The following is a 22344-nucleotide window of genomic DNA, read 5'->3' on the forward strand; positions in this document are numbered from 1 at the left end:
TTAATCATTTACTGTGTAAAGAGATCTGCTCGCTTCTCGTGTGTAGCAACTTCTGACACCAACTACAAAGCAATTCTGACCTTAACTAGCCAGAGTTAGGTCAGATTCCCTTAGTTTAGACAACCTTCCCCAGCACTGCCCTCATGCCAGATACCAGCCACAAGTTTGAGGGTTCCCAGGCTATCTGCATTCTGACCAACTGCTATGAATTTGGGGATTCCTACCACCCGCTCAGCGTTGATAATTTGTTAGAATGGCTCACAGAACTCAAGAAAGTGCTATACTTACAATTACAATATTAGTATAGCAAACGAACAAATACGGATCTAAAAGAAGAGATGCATGGGGTAAGGTATGAGTGGGTCTCATGCAAAGCTTCTTCCATGCCCTCTCCATGTCACCCTCCTGGCCCAGATGTGTACTATCAATCACAGAAGTTCATCTGAACTTTGGGTATCAAACGGTTTTGGTGTTTTTTTTTTTAGTTATTTTTTTTAAATTGATATATATTATATATTCACATACCATGTAATTATCCAAAGTGTACAATCATTGGTTTACAATATCATCATATAACTGTGCATTTATTATCACAATTGGCTTTTTTTTCCTTTTTGTGAAAAATAACATATATACAAAAAAGCAATAAATTTCAAAGCACAGCCCCACAAGTAGTTGTAGAGCATAGTTCAGAGTTTGACATGGGTTACAATTCCACAAGTTTATGTTTTTACTTCTAGATGCTCTAGATACTGGATATTAAAAGAAATATCAGTATAATGATTCAGCAATCATACTCATACTCATAACTTATACCTTCTCTGTATAACTCCACCATGACCATTGATCTTTCTCCCACTGTTTAGGGATATGTGGGCTGTGCCCATTCTAGTTTTTTTCGTGTTAGAAGGGGCTGTAAATAATATGGGATAAGGGAATGGAACTAGTTGATGTTCTGGTAAGGCTGGTCCCTCTGCATTTCAGTACTTATGTGGTCCAGGGACCCATCTGGAGGGTATAGGTTTCTGGAAAGTTACCCTACTGCATGGAACCTTCGTAGAATCTTATATATTACCCTAAGTGTTCTTTAGGATTGGCAGGAATGGTTTTGATTGGGGTTTGGCAAGTTATGGTAGGTAGCATGTCTAACTGAAGTGTGTGTAAGCCTGACCTCCAGAGTAGCCTGTTGACTCTATTTGAACTCTCTCAGCCCCTGGGTATCCAAAGTTTTTATGGGGTTTCATGACATAGACATGATCAGTGGAATCAATGCCCATTTGGTTGAACTTAATCTCTAGTTCCCCTGTCTGGAGAGTGGTGGGAAGCTTGGATCTGGTGGCTGAAAAGCTAGAACAAGATTCAGATTTTAGCTGATGGGAAGCAGTAGGGACCTGTTAGTGTCTCTGAGCTGTGATATTTCGTCTGTGATTTTTCATAGGTTCTCCACCTGCTACTGGGACAGGAACCCTTCTGCTGGTCCTCTCTGATGTGAATGACAATGCCCCCATACCAGAACCACGAAAACTGTACTTCTGCCAGAGGGATCCACAGCCTCATATAATAAACATCATTGATCCAGATCTTCCCCCCAATACTTCTCCCTTTACTGCAGATCTAACACATGGGGCAAGTGTCAACTGGACCATCGAAAACTATAATGAAGGTAAGCCCTTAAGTTTTATTTTGGAAACTGTGGTCCAATTTCTGTTCTTCCCCAGGTTATCACCCCACATTTCTGAATTTCCCTTTTGATCTTCACCCTTTTCTCTTCTATATTGAGGCATTCTGCTAAAGTCCCCCCCCCCCTTTTTTTTCCCTGATATTTGACTTTGTGAGGCACTGCTTATCCACCTTGGGATGTCTTTAGTCCCTAATAAATTTATTCTAGAATGTACTTTTTCTCCAGCCCATCATTTTTTAAAAATTTTTTTATTTTTATATATTTTTTCAGTTTAATGGGAACCACTGGAATAAACAGGTCAAACAGGTACATTAATTTTTTCTTACAGGTCTTTACTCTTCAGCATTTCAGTATCTTTCTGTATATGGTGACTCTTCAACAAAAAATAGAGTGTTTCCCAAATTTAAGCCACTGAGAACATTTTCTAAAATTATTTCCAGAAATTGGAATTAAAGGGCCACAAATGAGAAAAAGTCAAACTAACATACAAAATAAAAGTACATGAACCAAAATGTCACTACGAAACAGTACAAACATCTGATTATATTTGATTCAAAATATCAAAATTTCAAGTACTCCTGTGGCACTGGATATGAGGCTGGTGTAGAATGAACTGTCTCTTCTTTTTTTTTTTTTTTAAATTTATTTATTAATTAAAAAATAAAGAAACAAAATAAAACATCAACATACATAATCAGTAATTCACAGTATCATCACTTAGTTGCATATTCATCATCTCCCAGAACATCTGCATCAATTCAGAAAAAGCAAAAAAACTAACACAGGAAAGAAAAAAAAAAAGGTTATACCTACCATACCCCCCACCCCCCGCCTTCACCGATCACCAGTATTTCAAACTAAATTCACCTTAGCATTTGTTCCCCCTATTATATATTTTTATTCCATATGTTCTACTCCTCTGTTGACAAGGTAGATAAAAGGAGCATCAAACACAAGGTTTTCACAATCACACAGTCACATTGTGACAGCTGTATCATTATTCAATCATCCTCAAGAAACATAGCTACTGGATCACAGCTCTACACTTTCAGGCAGTTCCCTCCAGCCTCTCCACTACATCCTGAACAACAAGATGATATCCACTTGATGCATAAGAATAACCTCCAGGATAACCTCTCGACTCTGTTTGGAATCTCTCAGCCACTGACACTCTGTCTCATTTCCCTCTTCCCTCCTTTGGTCGAGAAGGTTTTCTTAATCCCTTGATGCTAAGTCTCAGCTCCTTCTAGGGTTTTTCTCAATCGCTTGATACTGAGTCTCTGTTCATTTCAAGATCTCTGTCCCACGTTGCCAGGAAGGTCCACATCCCTGGGAGTCATGTCCCATGTAGAGAGGGGTAGGGTAGTGAGACTGCTTGTTGTGTTGGCTTGGGGAACTCACGGTTCTGGGGAGGCTCGCAGCCGGTGCAGCTGGTCCAGACTGGGGTATTCTGTGTGTCCGGTCACTGACGTGCCTCCAGAAGCTCTTCTGTACTGTTTCTGGTTATTTAGTAGTTGTTCTGGAGGACGAACTAAAACGTGCACATTGCTAAGCTGCCATCTTGGCCCCTCCTCTCCTCCATCATTTATTTTTGTTGTTTCCTCCAGCCCAAGACTCTCTAAGTTTGAAGCCGAAGAGAAGCTTAGAGGTCGGTGACTACAAAATAAATCTGAAGCTCACAGATAACCAGAACAAAGACCAGGTGACTACATTAGATGTCATTGTATGTGACTGCGAAGGGATTGTTAACAACTGTAGGAGGACCGCGGCGATTGCTGAAGCGGGATTGCAAGTTCCTGCCATCCTGGGCATTCTTGGAGGAATCCTTGCTTTACTGAGTACGTGCAGCTAATGGATGTTTCTGACTTTGACTTCTCAGATGGGTCTGGTTTCTTTTCTAGAAATAATTTTTGTCCTTGTATTAGTTCAGGTGCAGGTTAAACGTAAGGAAGAAACTCCCAAATAAAACAAAAGCTTATTTCTTTTACTGAACAGCTCAGAGGTAAGAGGTTCAAGACTAGAAAGGCAGTTCTGTTCCATGACATAAACAGTAGACCCAGGTTCCTTGTGTTTTGCTGCTCTTTCGTCCCTTGAGGGGACAGTACTTCTCAAGTTTGAAAGTACTTATGAGCATGGCTCCATCAGTAAGAGCAAACAGGTCAGGACAGGCACAATGAAGAAGGAAGTCAAAATACCAGCCAGTGGCAATCAAATCGCCAAAGACATAACTCAGGACCGATCAGGGACAGCAAACCTCAGAGTATAAAAAGAGAAACACATCACAACAAAGGAAGACATTTTCTTCAGGCTTCTGAAGAAAGTGTCCCCTTACCCTCTTTCACTTGCAAAAAGCTTTTTCCTTAAAAAAAAAAGAAAGTACTTATGATTCACCAGGGCTTCTTGGTAAAATGCATGTCCTGGCCCGGTCGTAGGTGTGGCCTCAGATTCAGCATTTCTAATCACCTCCTAGGTGATGCTGAAGCTGCTTCATGGACCACACTCAGAGCAGCAAGGCGTTAGGCTGCTGTCCTCATCAGCGAGGTCAGAGCTAGCTGGCTCACTTCTACCACCCCTTAGGGTGGGGGTGGGGTGAAATGTGCCCCCCATTTCCATATCTGGAATCTACATATACCACTTTTATTCATCTCCCTTTGACCCAAACACAGCCACCCCTAGCTTTAAGGGAGCCTGGCGAATGAATACAGCCTAGCTCAGAGACCATGTGCCCAATTGAAACTTGATGTGGAGAGGAGAGCTGGGGGTGAGTATGGCAGTGAGTATCAATGACTAAAAGGATGAAAGGTAAAAAGAATTCTGGGCAAAAAAGCAGTTTCTGCCATAAAACTGATATGAAACAGCAAAAAAAAAACCCAAAACTTATATCCCCTGAGCCTACCTGTAGACTGAACCCTAAGGTTGAGGCAGATGCATTATGTTTTCTAAAAGCAAGTGATGGCAAGTCAATTAGAAAACCTTCAAAGATAGTATATAATTAGGGACTGGAAGGGTCAGGAACGCTTTTGCAGTGAGAGAAGAGCTGGTTAGTAGGGTCACAAGGAAAGTTTCTTAGAAGATGTAAGATGGTTGGGCCACAGGGGTTGTAGAATTCAGGTAGGCAGAGGGGCTTTCATAAGGGTCACCTCTAGCAGAGGCAAGGGAGAAGGCTGGAGAACATTCTGTGCAAGGGCTTGGCATGGAAGAAGAATCTTCCGGAGAGGGAGCAGAGGGACCAAGGCTGGGACTTTTAACTGAGACTGCACACACAGCCTCAGCCCACCCAGCAGGTGCTTGGTCTTCTTGTTTATGAATCATGGGAGTTGACAGTGTTTATTTGGAGAAGGTCTTTGACATTGTAATTGCTTCAGAAATAACAGGTAGGTTGGGGAAGTTTATTATGTTGATGAGTCAATAGGAATGTAACAGGTGGTTTTATAGTCTGTACCCCACCAGCCATAACTGATTAACAGTAATCTGCATATATCCATCACATTTAGCCAAAGTGCTCACAGTGGTCCACGTGTCTCTGCCCCCTCTATGGCCTGGGCTCCACCGTGCTGCACTTGCCACTCTGCAGCAACCTGGCCAGTCTCCTCATCGATTCTCAGTCACACCAACCACTCTCCTGCCTTGGGGCCTTTGCCTTTACCTTTTCCTCTGCTTGGAACCCTTTCCCCCAGGTTTTGGGAAGTGACCATGATTGGCTTAAGACCCTGTATATACTTGTCTACTACATTGTACTGTGTACACTAAAGGGATGTGAGCATCAGTATGTGGGTTGATTCTGAAGGTATTTTCTAGCCGGTGCCTGGAACAGCCCCCTGCAAGGCAGTGCAGGGCAGTGGTGCCCCAGGATAGCTTCTTCACCTGTGGCTCACATAGCTCTAATGTGCTCTCTCCCATTTCAGTCCTGATTCTGCTGCTTCTCCTGTTTGTTCGGAGGAGAAGGGTAGTCAAAGAGCCCTTACTACCCCCAGAAGATGACACTCGGGACAACATTTATTATTATGATGAAGAAGGAGGCGGAGAAGAGGACCAGGTGGGTTTTTAAAAAATTTGGAAGATATAAAATATCCAGAATAGGCAACTCTATAGAGATTAAAAGTAGATTAGTGATTGCCTAGGGCTGGAGGTGGTTGTTAGGAGGAAATGAGAACTGACTGCTAATGAGTGGTTTCTTTGGGGGGTGGGGCGGGGTCATGAAATGTTGTACACCTGATTGTGGTGATGTTTGCACTCTGAATATACTAAAACCATTGACTTTAACACTTTAAATGGGTGGACTGTATGTTATGTGAATTATATCTCACAAAAGCTGTTATTTTAAAAACAATTAAAGAAGGCATTGGCTTACCAAAAAAAAATTGTAAGAAATAATGATTAGGAGAAGGCAAGACTTTCGAGATAGCTGTGTCATTTTGTGTATTATTTTTTTTAAGGCCTTATATGAGAAAATAGACGCGTCATTGACCATGATCATCACCAGCATATTTAATATTGGTCACTTTCTGTTCTGCACGCAGATGAGTGAACTGAAGCACAGAGTGGTAGTAACTGGTCAAGGGTCACAGCTAGGAAGCAGTAGGACCAGATGGTCTGTCTCCAGAGCCTACACTCTTCTCTTATTTTATTTTCATCTCAGCATAGGAATTTCAATCAAATTATCTTTGACATATAGAGCAACTGATCTGCTTTAATAGTTTGTTTTCCTTGAGCTTTTAGCTAGAACAAACTGAATTTTTGCTATTTTTGGATAATAAATCTCTAGACCCTCTTTATTTCCCCTGATTTTGGAGATGGTCTTAACTTACCTTACCTTGGAGTTTTCTGGGTAAAGTAGAGTCTATTTTGAAAGAGAAACATGGGGTCCATTAAGGTTTTAGACTCAGGTCATACAGTGAGGCTTATTTGCTGAGCTCCATGATGTGCAAGTAGAGCCATTGATAGGAATTTCACTGGTTGCTGTGTGCAAAGTATTGGAGTACAGAGAAATACAAGACATGGTTTCAGATTTCTAGGCACTTCTAAATCTAGACGGGAATACTAGATAAAGTGTATCAGTAAGCTGTCATCACCATAGTGCCGTATGACATACAACCCCAGAATCTCAATGGCACACAACAATAAGCATGACTTTCCCACATGTTTATGGGTTAGCTGGGGCAGATGCTGATCTCAGCCAGGCTCACAAGCATCTGTAGGTTGGCTGAGGCTTACCCGATCCAGGCTGGGTTTGGCTGGATGGCTCTAAGCTGCGAATTAGGTCTAGGTCTGTGTCTTGCAATTCTCATGCTCTTTGTACCAGCAGGCTAGTGCAAAGCGTATGGCAATTTTTTGTGTTAAAGTTTAATTGATTAGAGCAAGTCCCAAGACAAAGACCAACCTTAATGAATATATGTTCTTGCAGAGGCTAACAGGGAGAAGGATTGAATATTTGCTATTCACCATTATATACTGAATATCTAATGTATTGCATATGCCCCATGCAAAATTAATAAGGACACAGTGTTTATCTGTATCCACAAGTGCTACTGACAATCATTTTATACTGTATTTTTTTCCAGTGCTATTTTGGAGGCTCTTAGGTTGAAAACTGTTATTTCAGATTAAATTGATACATGCTTGTAAATATCATAAAGTTGGCAGTTATCCAATACCATGATCTATAAACTGAATATAATAACCCTGTGTATATGACTGTTTCTTGGGAACTCCCCTTTTCACCCTTTGGTCTGCTTTTACCTTTTCCTCCAAAGGACTTTGATTTGAGCCAGTTGCACAGGGGCCTGGATGCTCGGCCGGAAGTGACACGCAATGATGTGGCGCCAACCCTTCTGACTGTGCCCCAGTATCGTCCCCGCCCTGCCAATCCTGATGAAATTGGAAATTTTATTGATGAAGTAAGTAAGCGAAGTCAAAAGCCAGCTTGTCTCTAAACTTACAAAGGAGAACTTATGTCTAAAATGAGAAAAAGAGTCTTTAGATGCTTTCTTTTACCAAATTTTCACCTTGCTCCATCCCTGAGCCCTATTTTTTACTTGTCTCATCGTAATTTTAGAACTAAGAGCACTTCCGATTGGTTTTAATGAATTTGCAAAGTCCCCATGGCAAAACCAAGGATTGCTCGAAAGGATTTAATAGTACTAGAAATAAAACCAAAGCGATTCAAAGTAGACCCAGTTTAGGCTCATTAATGGATCTTTGTTCCCCTGGAAACCCTTTGATGGTTGGGGTGTCTGTCTGGGGGTTAGAAAATAGCCTCCATGTTATAAGTGTCCAAAGTGTTTTCAGCTGTAAATACCAGAAGCTCAAATAGGTATAGATAGGCTGTCTACAAATAGAAGACTGGGATAAACAGTCTAGGCTGTACATTCAGGCCTTTCCACCTTTCTCCTCCCCCATCTTTAGCATGTATTACTGTGCTTGTTACCTCTTGATCACTGATAGCTGCCACCCTTCCAGGCTTACATCTGCATTCCAGTCAGGAAGAAGGACAGAACAGAGTGCAAACATCCTTCTCCCTCTCTTCAAGAAGAGTGTTCCTCCTACATGCTATTGACCAGAAATATTACAAGGATACCCATAGCTGTAAGACAGGATGGGAAAGAAGGCATTTACTTTTAGTTTAGGGTAAGATGAGAAAGAAGTGAGATGGGAATGAGCAAGGAACCAAGGAAGAGAGAAGCCAGGCAAGATCTTTCTTTAATCTATTACCTACCCAAGTGCTCAGTCACTTGGGATGATTTTCAGGGCTTATCTGGTGGTCCGTTGGCCCTCAGGAAGTCTTTACAATGGGGCCAGTTTTGCTTTAGTATTCCCTGGGAGTTATTGTTACTGAGGACCTCGTCTGTTTAAGGCTTAACAGTGTCAAAAGTGACCAAGCCACAGCCATTCTAGCCACTGGGTCCTTAAAGAAACTGGGAACAGGAAGGATAGGTTTAAACCATCTCCTTTAGATCTATCTGGATTCAGGTCCTTTCCTCCATTTACATGTCATCATAATTGATTGTAGCTTTTAATTTTAATTACAAAAATAATATTCTTGCTACTTTAAATATATAAATTAGAAAATATAAAGAAAAAAAAATTGGGTGGGCCACATTGGCTCAGCAGGTAAGAATGCTTGCCTGCCATGCCAGAGGACCTGGGTTCGATTCCCGGTGCCTGCCCATGTAAAAAAAAAAAAATAGAAGAAGAAGAAAAAAAAATTGCAAATCCTCCATCAATTCCCCCAACCCTGATACCCAGAGTTAACTGTTACCCGTTTCGTAGTCATCTTTCCAGATCTTCCTGGGCTAGAGTGTGGGCTGTATGCACCTGTGTGACTGTCCTCATTGTTTTCAGCTTCTGACCATCCTATTGAGTGGTGTGGGGGCCCCTGCCCTGATTGGATGGCTCTATATCCCCCCTGCTATAGATAATTTACCAGGTTTGCTTTAGGGGAAAACATTGTATATTTTTCTGTAACCTTCTCTTTTCTTTAACAATGTATCAAGTCCATATTTCCATGCAAGTCTGTGTTGGTGTTAATGGCTCCATGGCATCCCACAGTGTGGGTGCGCTGTGATGTGCTTCATGGAGCTTGAGGGGACCAAGAGAAGGTGTCTTGTCTAAAATGACAAGTGTGTGGTTCCTTTCACTGAGAGATCCTGTTGCCCAACCCCCCTCTTTAGAACCTGAAGGCCGCTGACAGTGACCCCACTGCCCCCCCCTACGACTCTCTGCTCGTGTTTGACTATGAAGGAAGTGGTTCTGAAGCCGCCAGTCTGAGCTCCCTGAACTCCTCCGAGTCGGACCAAGACCAGGACTATGACTACTTGAATGAATGGGGCAATCGCTTCAAGAAGCTGGCAGATATGTATGGTGGTGGTGAGGACGACTAGAGGACTCAGGAAAGAGGGGGTGTGAGATAGTCCCTAAACCGTGTGATAGGAAACAGAAGCCATGTCTGGTGGGTTTTTACCTCCTCTCACTGAAAATGAATTTTCGTGAAAGAAGCACTGGGATCCATCACACAGTTAGGGTAGCTACGATTTCCACTTTATAGATCTTGTCTGTGTGTTAGAAAGGTTTTGACTTATTTCTTGAATCCTTTTTTTCTTTCATCGCTCTTTTCATGGTGATAATGTCTTATTAAAGATCTGAAGTTTTTATATTTCAAAACAACAGCTTTAGCCTCAGAAGTTCTGCTACCGCCTTGCAGATTTCCTTAAGAGCTTTATCTTTTAAAGGAAAAAAGGCTTACCTGTCCTATTTCTGTTGTTTTGCATATATGGAGAAAAATTAAGTCAGTGTGCTTTTTACTTCATCATGACACTGGTGTTCCACATTCTATTATTGCTCTTATTCCTTCTGAATTATTTTGCTTTAGCCCAGATGGGAATTCTCGATTGCAGCATCAACTGGACACTTTCAGGATGAGAGATTTGTATATTATTCTGGCCATATCTTGACTGAGTATTGTATACTCATGAGACCTTTAACGGTTTTCCCTTTTCCCTTCTCATCTCCTGAGAATGTAACTTGAAAGAGGTATCTATCCATTTACCTGTTCTGGGTGAGACTGTTTATGATTTGAATGTCATTGAGGCACTTTGGTTGTAAACAGAGTAGAAAATGTGATTTTTTTTTTCAGGTGCCACTTAATTTTTAACGTAATATTTATCACTAAAACAAGAGAGTTTATTCTGAGACTTAGTGCCTATAGTGTAGCAGCCAAAGATGAAAGATGACTTGTTATGAGAGAGGGGAATGTTGAACAACAGCTTGGAGATGAGAAGAGAGGTTGTCATGAACCTGGCAGTTTGGCAAAAACTGCTAAGGATGCTTGAGGTGGGTCTACCTCTGTCCCTGAAAATTCTGGAAGAAAAGAATATCAAAATAGACCCTTATACTTTTGTTTGTAACCGAAGTACAGAATTCTAAAGTGCCTGCTTTTGGTCATGTCTACTGAAAATGTTAGCTGATGTGAACATATTTGTCCCAAATTTGACATATGTGTAGAAAACTGAGAATATTAAAAAACTCAGGTTTTTTTTCCTTAGGAGCAGTAAGACAGAACTGCCCTCAGTTTTGCAACTGTGTTAAGCAAAAGAAATTGGAAGTGGGGGAAACAGGGACAAGAATTTCAAGAAACTTGACAACCACAAGAAAGAGTTTTATCTAAATTCCTTTACTACCTGTCATCTGTTTTTAGAAGAAAAAAAGTCTCTGCAATCAGTTCCTGGAATTGTCTTGATTTGTCTGCAGTTTAAACTGTATCTAATGTTGTTCTGTGTAGAGAATGTCACTATAGTTTTGTTTGAGTGTTTATGTGTGTGGGTGCTGATAATTTTGTATTTTCATTGGGGATGGATAAAGAACACAATTCAAGTTGGGAAATTCTCATCTGAAAAAAGATGCATTTTTATAAATTTTATTAAAAAATTTGGTTAAGCCATTGCCAAGCTGTTGTTTTATTTGCTTACACCCCAGTTCCAGACAAAACAAATAGGTAAATGGAGAACATGTGCTAAGTCAAAACGTGGAGAAAGAAGCTTCATACTGAAGTTACTTTCCCAGAACTTTGTGTCATTTCATTGGGAGCAAGGTGGGGGATTGCATATACCACGTTTCTTTATTTGAAGAGTATCCATCTGTGTAGCTGGTGGTGAAACCAACACAACTCCCAAGTCATTGGGCCACTATGAGCTGAGTTGAGGGTGAGAAGCAAAGCTTCAAACAATGATGCATTGATTTAGCAAAGTTAGTATAAGCTAGTTGTTTTCAGCTGGCGAAGATTGTAACTCCTGAGCAATTTCTGAATATATTTTTATTGTCATCATCGGTTGGGGTGGGGGTGCTACTGCTATTTAGGGATCTAGAGGACAGGGTTGCTGCTTAACATCCTACAATGCACAGGACAGCCTCCTACAACAAATGATTATCCAGCCCAAAGTATCGGTATTGCCGAGATTGAGAAACCCTGGTCAAAACCTGCAGCTTTTCTCTGCTAGGGTCAGGGGTAAGAATTTTGAAAAAAAATGTGTTCCCTTTTATACCCTGGCTCCCCTGCTGGAAAACTTCAAACAACCCAATACCACATTGATCTTTTAACCATCCCCAAATGCCCTCTTGTTTCAGGGCTTTACATTTGGTGTTCCCTTACAGGGACAGAGGACACAGTATCCTCACATCGGACCCTCACCTATCTTGCAATTATCAACATTTTGCCAATCATTTTTTTCAAAACAGCTTTACTGAGATTTACATACCATACAATTCACTCATATTCACATGTAAGTGCAACCATTGGCACAATTTTAAAACATTTTTGTCATCTCAAAAAAGAATGCCATACCCTTTCCTCCCAGCCTTAAGCAACTACTAATCTACTTTCTGTCTCTATAGATTTCCCTATTTGGGGCTTTCATATGAATGGAAACATATAGTATGTGATTTTTTGTGATTGGCTTCTCAATGTTTTCAGGTTTCATGCCTCAGCATGTATCATTACTTTGTTTCTTTATATGTCTGAATAATGTTCCATTGTATGGATATATCACTTCCATCTGTCCATTGTGTTTATAAATAATGCTGATTATTATAATATTCATATACAAGTTACTTGACCTCTGAACCTCAGTTTCCTTATCTCTAAAATGAGGATAATTGTGCCTACCTTATAAAACTGTTGCAAGGACTAAATAACTTGATATACATAAAGCATTTTGAAGGGTGCCTGGCACATAGCAATGCTTTGTTAAATGTTAATTTCAATTGTTATTACTGAATGCGGAGCAGAGCAAGGGAGTTTTAGGTAGAGCCAGTCTTTTAAACAAAAACAGAATGCCAGGAGCACAAAGGCCAGGATTCTGTCATGGACTGGGTTTCATGAGGCAGGTAGAACCATTGAAGTGTTTTGATCAAAAGTGACATTCTGGGAAGATGGCTGCAGGGGTGGTGAGCTGTCCTGAGGACAGGACCAGAGACTAAAGAACTTCTGTAGGCTGAGTTAAATAAGGATCTGAATTATGTCCAAAATAAATGAAAATTTCTACTGACTGCTCTTTTGTTTTGTGGGGTAGATGATGGGTTATCAAAAGTGACTAAGATTTTGAGGCTGGCTAGGGGAAGAATTTAGGGCCAATTATGGGGAATGGAGTGTGACCCTTCCAGTGGCTTTAGAAGACAGCTCCCCATAAGATCCTTAATTTGCTGGGGTCTTTTCTGGACCTTCATTGGAAATTGTATTCCTATAGAGCAGCCATTAATAGCACTGGATGCCACTAACCTTTTTGTGAAACAGCCCCCAGCCTACTCTGATGACTTGGTCAGCCCCTGTCCCTTGAGTGTCTGATAAAATGGGCTCCTTGTTGACTTCAAATAAAGAGAACATATCTTGCATGAGCACAGAGCTCTGCATGTATGTCATGAACATCCCCATGTGGTTCTTTGTGGAGAATTAGCACCCATTTGGTGTAGCACTTATGAGTATTGGTTGTAATAGGTGTTTAATAGCATATCACCAGGGGAACCCCGAAGCTGAATGTGTTATAATAAAGCTATCCAAGGCAAACTGAGGAAGGAGCATCATAAACTTTGTTTTAGTTTGCTAGTGCTGCTAGAAATGTAACATACCATTAATGGGTTGTTTTTATGAAGGGCACTTATTTATTTTTTTCATCACCATTAATCATTTTTAGAACATTCACTTGACTCCAGAAAAAGAAAAAGAAAAAAGAAAAAGCCCATACATCCCATGCTCCTTTTCCCTCCCTCTCGTTGACCACTAGAATTGCAGTCTACCCAATTTTTTTTTTACCCCTTATCTACCACCACTACCCCATTATTTTTTTTTGTCTGTATTTTTTACTCATCTGTCCATAGCCTGGATAAGGGAAATGTTAGCCACAAGGTTTTCACGATCACTCGATCACATTGTAAAAGCTATACAGTTATACAGTCGTCTTCAAGAATCAAAGCTACTGGAATACAGCTCAACAGTTTCAGGCACTTCCCTCCAGCCCCTCCAAAACACCATAAACTAAAAAGGGATAGCTATATAATGCATAAGGATAACCTCCAGCATAACCTCTCGGCCAGTGAATTTTATTTTGTCTCATTTCTCTCTTTCCCTTTTGGTCAAGAAAGCTTTTACAATCCCCTAATGCCAGCAATCCTGGCTCATCCCCAGGAGTCATGTCCCACTTAGAGGGGGAGGGCAGTGAATTTATGCTGTATTGGCTTTGAGAGAGAGGCCACATTTGAGCACCAACAGGTTCTCTGGGGGTGACTCTTAGGCATAGTTATAAGTAGGCTTAGCTTCTCCTTTGCAGGAATAAGTTTCACAGGGGCAAATTCCAAGCTGGAGGGCTCGGCCTATTATTTGGTTGTCCCCAACGCTTGCGAGAATATCAGGAATTCCCCAAATAGGGAAGTTTAATATTTCCTCCTTTCTCCCCAGTCCCTTCAGGGGCTTTGCAATTTTTTATTCTTTGTATAAAGAGAATTTATTAACTTGGAAGCTTACAGTTCTAAAGCCATAAAAATGTCCAATCTAAGGCATCCAGAGAAAGATACCTTGACTTAAGAAAGGGCTGATGATGTTCGGTGTGTCTCTGTCAGCTGGGAAGGCACATGGCAGCATCTGCTAACTTTCTCCCCTGGCCTCTTTCAATTTGTGATTTCTAAGCCACCAAGCCTTCAAGATAAAATGACACAAAAACAGTTACTGTCCAGCTGCTATAATATTTTGGAATAGGATTCTTGGCCCTGGGAATCTTGTCTTTTTCATTATTTGCAAGATCCACACCAGTACCACCCTTAGACTTGGACCAGCAGGGCCCTGGCATAGGCTTCATGCTTTAGAAGCCATTCCCCATGGCAAGGAATCGCTAGGCCTAGGGGGCTTACCCATCCAGAATCCTCACCCTGCTCCCAGACCACGCCAGGTATCTGGATCCTGCAAGTCCCTGCCCAATCTTTCCAGAGCCCCTTATCAGGGCCTCTTCACTTGGTCTGCCCTTTGGAAGGCGCACTATGCTCCATAGATGTGCATTCCTAGCTCCTGGGTGCCAAATAGTAGCTCCTTACGGGTGTGGACAGGGTTTGGATGTGCAGGGCTGGGTTGTGCACACATGTGAGTGCAAGTTTCAGAGTTTAGGACAGCGCCAAAGGTGCACAGAAAAAAGGGGTCTGGCCAGAGGCTGGGCCTGGCTACCCCCCTTGCTAATATGTCTAGTACAGAACTGAGGTAGAGCCTGAGAATTTTCAGTTTGTACGCAGTATGTTTGTCAAGGTAAGAGGCTAGGAAATATTTAACAGCCTATTAGTCTATTTAAAAATATTTACAGATATGATGTGAGAACCTTCAGTTGTATTTTTGTCCGAATCTCCATAAATCTCAGGGCGGGCATTTCCCACGCAATGCTTTATGCCCTTTATACTAAATGTCTAACACTTCAAAGTGACCTTAAGGGGAGGAAAGAAAACTTTTCAAGAACTTGTGCCCACACGTAAATGAAAAAATCGTCTCTGTCTAATGACAAAGGCGGGGAGAGAATACACACAATGAAAAGACTATCATGGTAATTTTGTAGGTCATTTATTTCCCTTTCAAAAATTTTTCTAATTTAAAGACGCTTTGGAAGGATATTCTTTGGAGAAGGGGTGTAAGGGAAGATATGGGTACTATTTATTAAGCATCTCCTCTGAGGCAGGCATTGCCAAACACTTGAGAGCATTCTCACTTTAATGACCCAAGTTAGCCTTTGTAAAAATGGTTTATTATCGCCTTCCTTTAAAGACCATGAAGCGCTGATGGATTTGGACTGTAGCCCAGAGAAATGGGAGTGATCAGGAGGGGTACCGGCACTAAGGAGAGAAGTTAAAGGGAAACTTCCTCCCCTAATGGATCACTTCTTGCTTCCCAAGATTTGCAGCAGCTAATTGGTGAAGGGGAGTCATCAGATAGGAACTCAGACTAGCTCCGTGGCTCTCTAGGTGGCGCTGTAGAGCTTCTTAGGGAGAATTTTTTGAAAGTGGGGAGGAGGGGTAGGGTGGTTTTCTTGGTTGTGACATTGTTGACTACTGGTGAGGGAAAGGCAGGCATGCTAAAGGTCCTGACCTGTGAAAATTCCACCGGCATTCGTGTAAGTGAAAAACTTGTTTCCAATGATCGGAATCTCAAACCCAATCTGATTTACATGTAATCCACATTTTTTTGGACGGTTTTAACATACATTGAATTTTCCAGGAATTCAACTGCCCTGTAAATACAGCAAACATCGGACTTATATTACCAATAACAACATTTGTAGCTATTACATTCACATTGGGTATCTATTTCTATTTAAAGGTCTTATTTAGTCCTTACTTTAAAATGCTGCTTCTAAAGAAATGTCAACAATATTTAGTTTAATATGTTTTACTTTTACAAACTTATTCATTATAAATAGGTGCAAACATCTATTATGCCTCCCAGTGTTTTGAACCTCTTTTCATACTGAAATACATACTTTTTTAAAATAATACATTACTCCTCTCTTCCTTTTTATATAGCAGTTAGATAATCATATTGAGTTTCCGAAATTGCGTGGGTAAGTAGACCATGCTATACATGATTTTCTTTTCAGGAATGTAAATTGAGGGGCCGGACAAAATTTTTATTATGAGAAGAGGGCGTTGCCCGGCGAGCCGGCCCCGCCCTACGCGGCGGGCCCCGCCCCTTGGTGCGCGCAGGAGCGTTCCTGCCACATTTAACATGGCGACGGCGCCACGCCGCTGAGGCACGTGAGGGAATCACCAGCGGCGCGTTCCGTTCCAAACATGGCGGCCGCGGGACGGTGTGGGCCCAGCGGGTCTCGTGAGACATGTAGTTTGGAGCTGATTTTGGAGTCGCTGAAGCTGCTGCTGAGTCCGGGAGGTGAGAGGACGGCTCTCGGCGCCGGGCTGGACCTGGGATTCTTAGGGCTGTCTTCCTGGGCTGCCGTGCCTCGGCAGCGTGCTCCCCTCAGGCCCTCCTCGGGAGCCTCCTGACGTGAGGCCAACCCCGCCCGGGTCCAGGGTGGTGCTTTGGGATTTGTCTGTACAGCTTCATTTTGCTCTTGAGGAAACCAGGGCGCCAGGAGGGGACGGGATCCGTTGAATACCGATGATAGTCAACATCTCTTGAGCGCTTACCTTGTGCCAGGCACTGTGCCGAGCGCCTTGGATACATTATTTCATTCATCCTCACTCCAACCCTCTGGGGAAGGGACTGTGGAGAGTGAGGTTCAGAGAGGGTAGGCGCGCATGATGAACAAACCAGGGGTCCCCAAACCTCTTGAGGGCGCAGGGTCTAATGTGGACACTTGAGATTTGTACAAAATGCCAAGGAGTCTCGAAGAAGGCACTGAAGAAGCGGTGGCGTTTGAGCTGGATCTGGGAAGAGTATTTAAGGATAATTAGTACAGTGGGAGGGATTTACAATCACGTGTAATCTTTTGTGGTGAGTTTTCAAGATTTTCCCAATTTAGGCTCTCAGGGGCCTTAGTGGTTTAGCCTAGCCTCTCTTACAGCTGAGAACGCCAAGGCTCACTGGAGACTGAGTACGATCTGCCCAAGGTCATGCGATCAAGTTGGGCAGAATACCGACCTGGAACTGTTCCCCTCTCAGACCACTATACGTTTTTCAGTGTGGAACCTCTCTGGTATTTGGAGCTCTGGAATGGACACAAGAAATAGATCCCTGTTTAATTTGCGGGGAGGGGGTTTGTAGAGTGAACTGGGTAAGTGCACATGAAGGGTCATGAGGTGATGTTTTCAGGTTCAAGTTTGAGATACTCCAAAATTGCTAAAAAAACCCTCTGCAAACATTACAAGCCATCTATGGGAGGTGAAAAGAAGTTATAAATAATAGTAATTGAGTGCCTCCTAAGTTTCAGTTCCTAGGTTTTTAGGTCTATATCACTTAATCCTCACAACCATCCCATGAAGTAGATATTACTTGTATTCCATTTTGCAGTGAGGGATGCAGGTATACTGGAAATTGCCCACTGTCAAACCAGGAAGTGGCAGAGCTAGAATTTTAACTCGGGTTTCTTCCTTTATAGTGTAGTTACTATAGTACATTGCCCCCATTAAGAATCAAACAGCAAAATACAGTTTTAGCTTGGTCATCAAGAGGTCGCTTGTCTAGCAATTGCAACTATCTAAAACACGCTTAGATTAAATCAAATAAGCAAAATGCCTTCAAGGAAATCAGCAATCAGAAAACACATATACTTCACTTATAAAAGGCCTTGTCTGAATCTCTTTGAGTATGTGGTGGAGTTGCATATATGCACTTAATTTACAAGAATTTAGCCATTTCTATTTGAAAGAAAAAGTAATGTAAAATAGTATTTTGCACATGCAGAGTATTATAAACTGTGAATTTGTCTTTTTTCTTTTACCATCTCAGCTGCTGAGGTAGTTAAAAATAGCTGTACATAGTGAGTATTCAGATGTCTCTTATAGACCGAAGGTGTTGAGGAGACAAGATGAAAGTGTTGATTGAAATTATATCTAAGTAGATTAAAGTTTTTTGATCCATCTTTAAAATGACTCCCCTTAAAAGAGCATTTACTGCGAGTCATTTGTATTTAGTGTTCTGCCCTTCGTGCTGTTGAGGATACAAAAAAAGTATAACAGCTTGTACTGTCCAGCATCTTGTCTGTTTGAGGAGATGATACTATATAGACCAAAAAATAACTTATATGGCAGGACTGCACAAGTGAATGGATGGTACAGCTAGCAATTGGATTAACTAATTAATTAATTAACAGTTAGAGAGGAGCTTACCAAGTGGAGGAACCATCAAAGAAGGCTGCAGGAGGGAAGAGGGATTCAAGCTGGGTGTAAGCTACATAGAAAGAAGAAATACCAACGTTTTTTCACTTTTGAGCCTCAAAAGTTGTGCTGCATTAAACATTTTCTCTTCCTTCACTTTCCATTTGTCTTCTCAACCATGGGGCAAATATAAGTAACATCTCCGCCTCCAGATTTGGGTGTCATGAATTGTGTTAAGCAGAATTTGAAAGAGGTTTGCTAATTTTAGTGAAATGTTTATAAAAAAATGGAGGCCATTTGCAGCAAAAGTTTTCCTGAAAAATTACCTTCCAGAGTGAGTATTGATTATATACTCCGTCTATAAGCTTAATTTACATGGGGGTGGAAGTGGGGGAAGTCAGGGCCAAAAATCCCAACAATTTGCACATAATGAAGCTGTGTCATACTTCTGGAATGCTGTATTGCTTTGCAGTTTGAGCTTAATAAAAAACTACCACACAATTTGTAAAGTCTTCTTTTAAATATCAGAAAGCCCAGACATTTAACTTGATGATTTGGAGGAATAGATAATAGATGTCCAGGAAGGCAGCCAAGTGTGATAGGTATGGTTGTAGATAGTATGTAGAGAAACACTTTGGGACTGAGTAGAAGAGTATATCAATCAAGGGCTTGGGCTCAGGAGCCAAACTACCCTATTTCACAAACTTGCCTGGGGCAAAATAGCTTAACCTCAGTTTCTTCATCCGAAAATGAAAATATTAATTGAGTTAATATATATAGCACTTAGAATAGTCAACTAGCTATTATTTTTATGTTTTTTTTTTTAGGTGAGTTAATTTAAATAAATAATTAAACAATTAACAATATAGCTGGGACAGACATGACAAAAATTGTGGAAGTAGTGAGTTAACTGAAGTTTGGGAAATGTTTTAGGCAGCAATTCTCAAACTTTGGTTTCAGAACTCTTTTACTGTTAAAAATTGTTGACAGCTGCAAAAAGCTTTTGTTGATATGGGTTATATGTATAAATATTTATTAGAAAGTAAAGCTTTTAGAGAAGTCTTTAAAATTTTTAATTCGTTTAAAAATAAACCATTGCAAGATTTATTATAATAATATGCTATTGTATGTTTCATTTTTAATGAAGAATAACTATTTTGCAATCTAAACTGTTAGGAAGAGTGTCATTGTTTTACATTTTTGCAAATCTCTTTAATGTGTTTATTAGAAGACAGCTAGATTTTCACGTGCTTCTCCATTATTCTTCCATAATATGTTGTTTTGGATGAAGTAGATGAAGAAAATCCACAGATATGTAGTTGGAAAGCAGAGAAGATTTCAATAGCCATTTCAAATAATTGTGTATATTCTTTTATACCAAACTCAGCAAGAGGTGTTTTCTTAAGGGATAGTTGCAGTGTGGAATCTGACTTAAAACAACAAATTTTTCATACTCAGTACACTCAAGGGATAACGAGAGTATAAAGTACAGATAATGTTTTAGTATTGTTATGAAAATAGATTTGACCTTGTGGATCTGCTGAAAAAATCTTGGGAAACCCCTCGTTGCCAGCCTGGACCCTCACACCACACTTTGAGAATTGCTGTTTAAGGGAATACCTACATTTATTTTCAAGTAGATCTGTATTTTCATCATCAATACCTCTGCTGCTGATGAGGACCACTTATTTAGGGACTCTTGAAAAACTTAGCCAGTAGCTTTAGTTTTAAATCACATTCTTCGTGTCCCCTGTCTGTTGCTTGGTGATTGTTAGGAAAAAACAGCACAATTTTTTTCCAGATGTGAAATGATGATTGCAGGAGGGAAGTTTATTGAGAAGCTCTCTCAGTGGAAGGGGTCTGAAGAATAGACTTTAGCCCATCTCTGGGAGGGTCGTACAGCATTAGATACAGTGTGTAACGTGGGGCGAGGAGGGGTTAATATAGCTGATGGGTTATATTATGACTGGTGGGGAATTACTGTAAGGAGAAGTGGCATTTTTTGGTAGGTAGCGGGATTTGGTTATGGCTGGGAGGTTTAGGGCCAATAGGGAATCGTTAGGTTTCTTTGCTGTCGTTGGGAAGACTTGGTGGGTTGCATTCTGGCGCGTAGACTATGGTTTGCTGGATCAGTCATGTAGGTTATGGATGGAGGTTGTTACTGGGAGATAAGCCATAACTGGTTAGTCATTGCCAACTTTGTGAGGGGGAATCTTCAACATTTCTGTTTGATCTGTCTATCTATCTATCTGTCTATCTATCTATCTATCTATCTATCAGTCATCTATCTATCTATCTATCTGCTGAGGAATCTGAGTATTGGAAGTATAAGGTGTTCTAGATGGGAGGGTGAAGGGACTTGAGCGCAACGTGTGGTTTTGGCAGGCACTGGAAGTTGGGGAGTTAGCAACTCTTCATTGATGGGGTTGAGAGTCCTAGGGAATTCTAACAGTGATCTTAATGCTTTATGACAACAAGCTATGAGCACATCCATTTTCTTTATAGGTATATATTAGGCAAAGGAACCTGATCCTTGTAATAGCAGGTCAGAATACTTGCCCTGGAGAGTCCTTGAGCAGTTATGCAAAAGTCTTACTTTTCTGATTTTTTTTTCCATTTAAAAAATTAATTTTATTAAAAATTTCCAAAATTTACAAACACTCTACACCCAACAAGCAACAACTCCTCCCCCTTGCCCATCTCCTGGTAACTTATAATCTACTTCTGTCTCTATGAATTTGCTTTTTCTAGATATTTAATCTAAGTGAAGTCAGACAATATTTGTCCTTATGTTCTTTGCACATTTCACTCAGCATAATGTTTTCAAGGTTCATCCATGTAGTAACATATTTTAGAACTTCATTTTTTTATGACCAGATAATATTCATTTATGCTTATGTACCACATTTTGTTTACCTGTTTATCATCAATGACACTTGTTTCTGCTTTTTGTTTTTTTGTGTCTAATACTGCTATGAACATTGATGTCCAAATATCTGTCTGAGTCCATGTTTTTAGTTTCTTTGGATAGCTACCTAGGAGTGGAATGGTTGTATCATATGGTAGTTCTATATTTAACTTTTTGAGGATTCGCTATACTGTTTTCCACAGTGGTTGCACCATTTTACTTAACCACCAACAGTGTGTGAGGTTTCCAGTTTCTCTGCATCCCTTTAACATTTGTTATTTTCCATCCTTGTGGTTGTGAAGTGGTATCTCATTGTGGTTTTGATTTCCATATCCTTAATGGCTAATGATAAACATCTGTTTATGTGGTTATTGCCATTTGTATATCCTCTGGAAAAATGTCCTTTTAAAATTGGATTTCTTTGTTTTTTTGTTGTTGATTTGTAAGAGTTCTTAATATATTCTGGATATTAAGCTCTTTTCAGAATATGATTTCCAACTATTTCCCCTCAATCTATAAGTTATCTTTTCACTTTCTTCACAGTGTCCTTTGCACAAAAGTTTTTAATTTTGATGAAGTCCAGTTTATCTGTTGTTTCCTTTTGATATCATAAAGTCCACTTCTGAATCCAAGGTCATGAAGATTTTCTCCTGTTATCTTCTAAGAATTTTATGGTTTTAGCTCTTATGTTTTCATCCTTGATCCATTCTGAATTAATTTCTGTATATGATATGAGATAGGGAACCACTTTCATTCTTTTGCATTTCAATATCCAAGCACCATTTGTTGAAGAGACTGTCCTTTTCCTCTTGTGTATACTTGGTATCCTTGTCAAAAATAATTGACCATAGATGTGTGGGTCTCTTTCTGGACTTTACATTCTATTCCAAAGAGAAAGTCATGGAAACAACAAGCTAGAAGCAATGAAATCGGGAAGAGAAGGGAGAGACCAGTAGATGCCACCATG

At 40.6% G+C, this 22344-nt stretch overlaps 2 protein-coding genes across 4 annotated transcripts in view; both read left to right on the forward strand.

The window, feature by feature from the left end:
* The window catches only part of CDH1 (cadherin 1), a 77989-nt gene extending 66871 nt beyond the window's left edge, over positions 1-11118 (forward strand). For both annotated transcript variants that reach the window (XM_077132837.1, XM_077132838.1), the window contains exons 12-16: positions 1439-1663; positions 3289-3519; positions 5587-5717; positions 7435-7578; positions 9352-11118. In XM_077132837.1, coding sequence (XP_076988952.1) covers positions 1439-1663; positions 3289-3519; positions 5587-5717; positions 7435-7578; positions 9352-9561 — 941 coding nt within the window. In that variant the 3' untranslated portion in view covers positions 9562-11118. The remainder of the gene's footprint in view (positions 1-1438; positions 1664-3288; positions 3520-5586; positions 5718-7434; positions 7579-9351) is intronic.
* A 5319-nt stretch (positions 11119-16437) lies between these two features.
* Positions 16438-22344, forward strand: part of TANGO6 (transport and golgi organization 6 homolog) — a 294759-nt gene continuing 288852 nt past the window's right edge. For both annotated transcript variants that reach the window (XR_013163629.1, XM_077132839.1), the window contains exon 1: positions 16438-16583. Coding sequence is in view for 1 of the 2 variants with exons in the window: in XM_077132839.1 (XP_076988954.1) it covers positions 16487-16583 (97 nt within the window). In the remaining variant the exon portion in view is untranslated. The remainder of the gene's footprint in view (positions 16584-22344) is intronic.

This window comes from Tamandua tetradactyla, chromosome 16, assembly GCF_023851605.1.
Source record: "Tamandua tetradactyla isolate mTamTet1 chromosome 16, mTamTet1.pri, whole genome shotgun sequence".
Taxonomy (NCBI): Eukaryota; Metazoa; Chordata; class Mammalia; order Pilosa; family Myrmecophagidae; genus Tamandua; species Tamandua tetradactyla.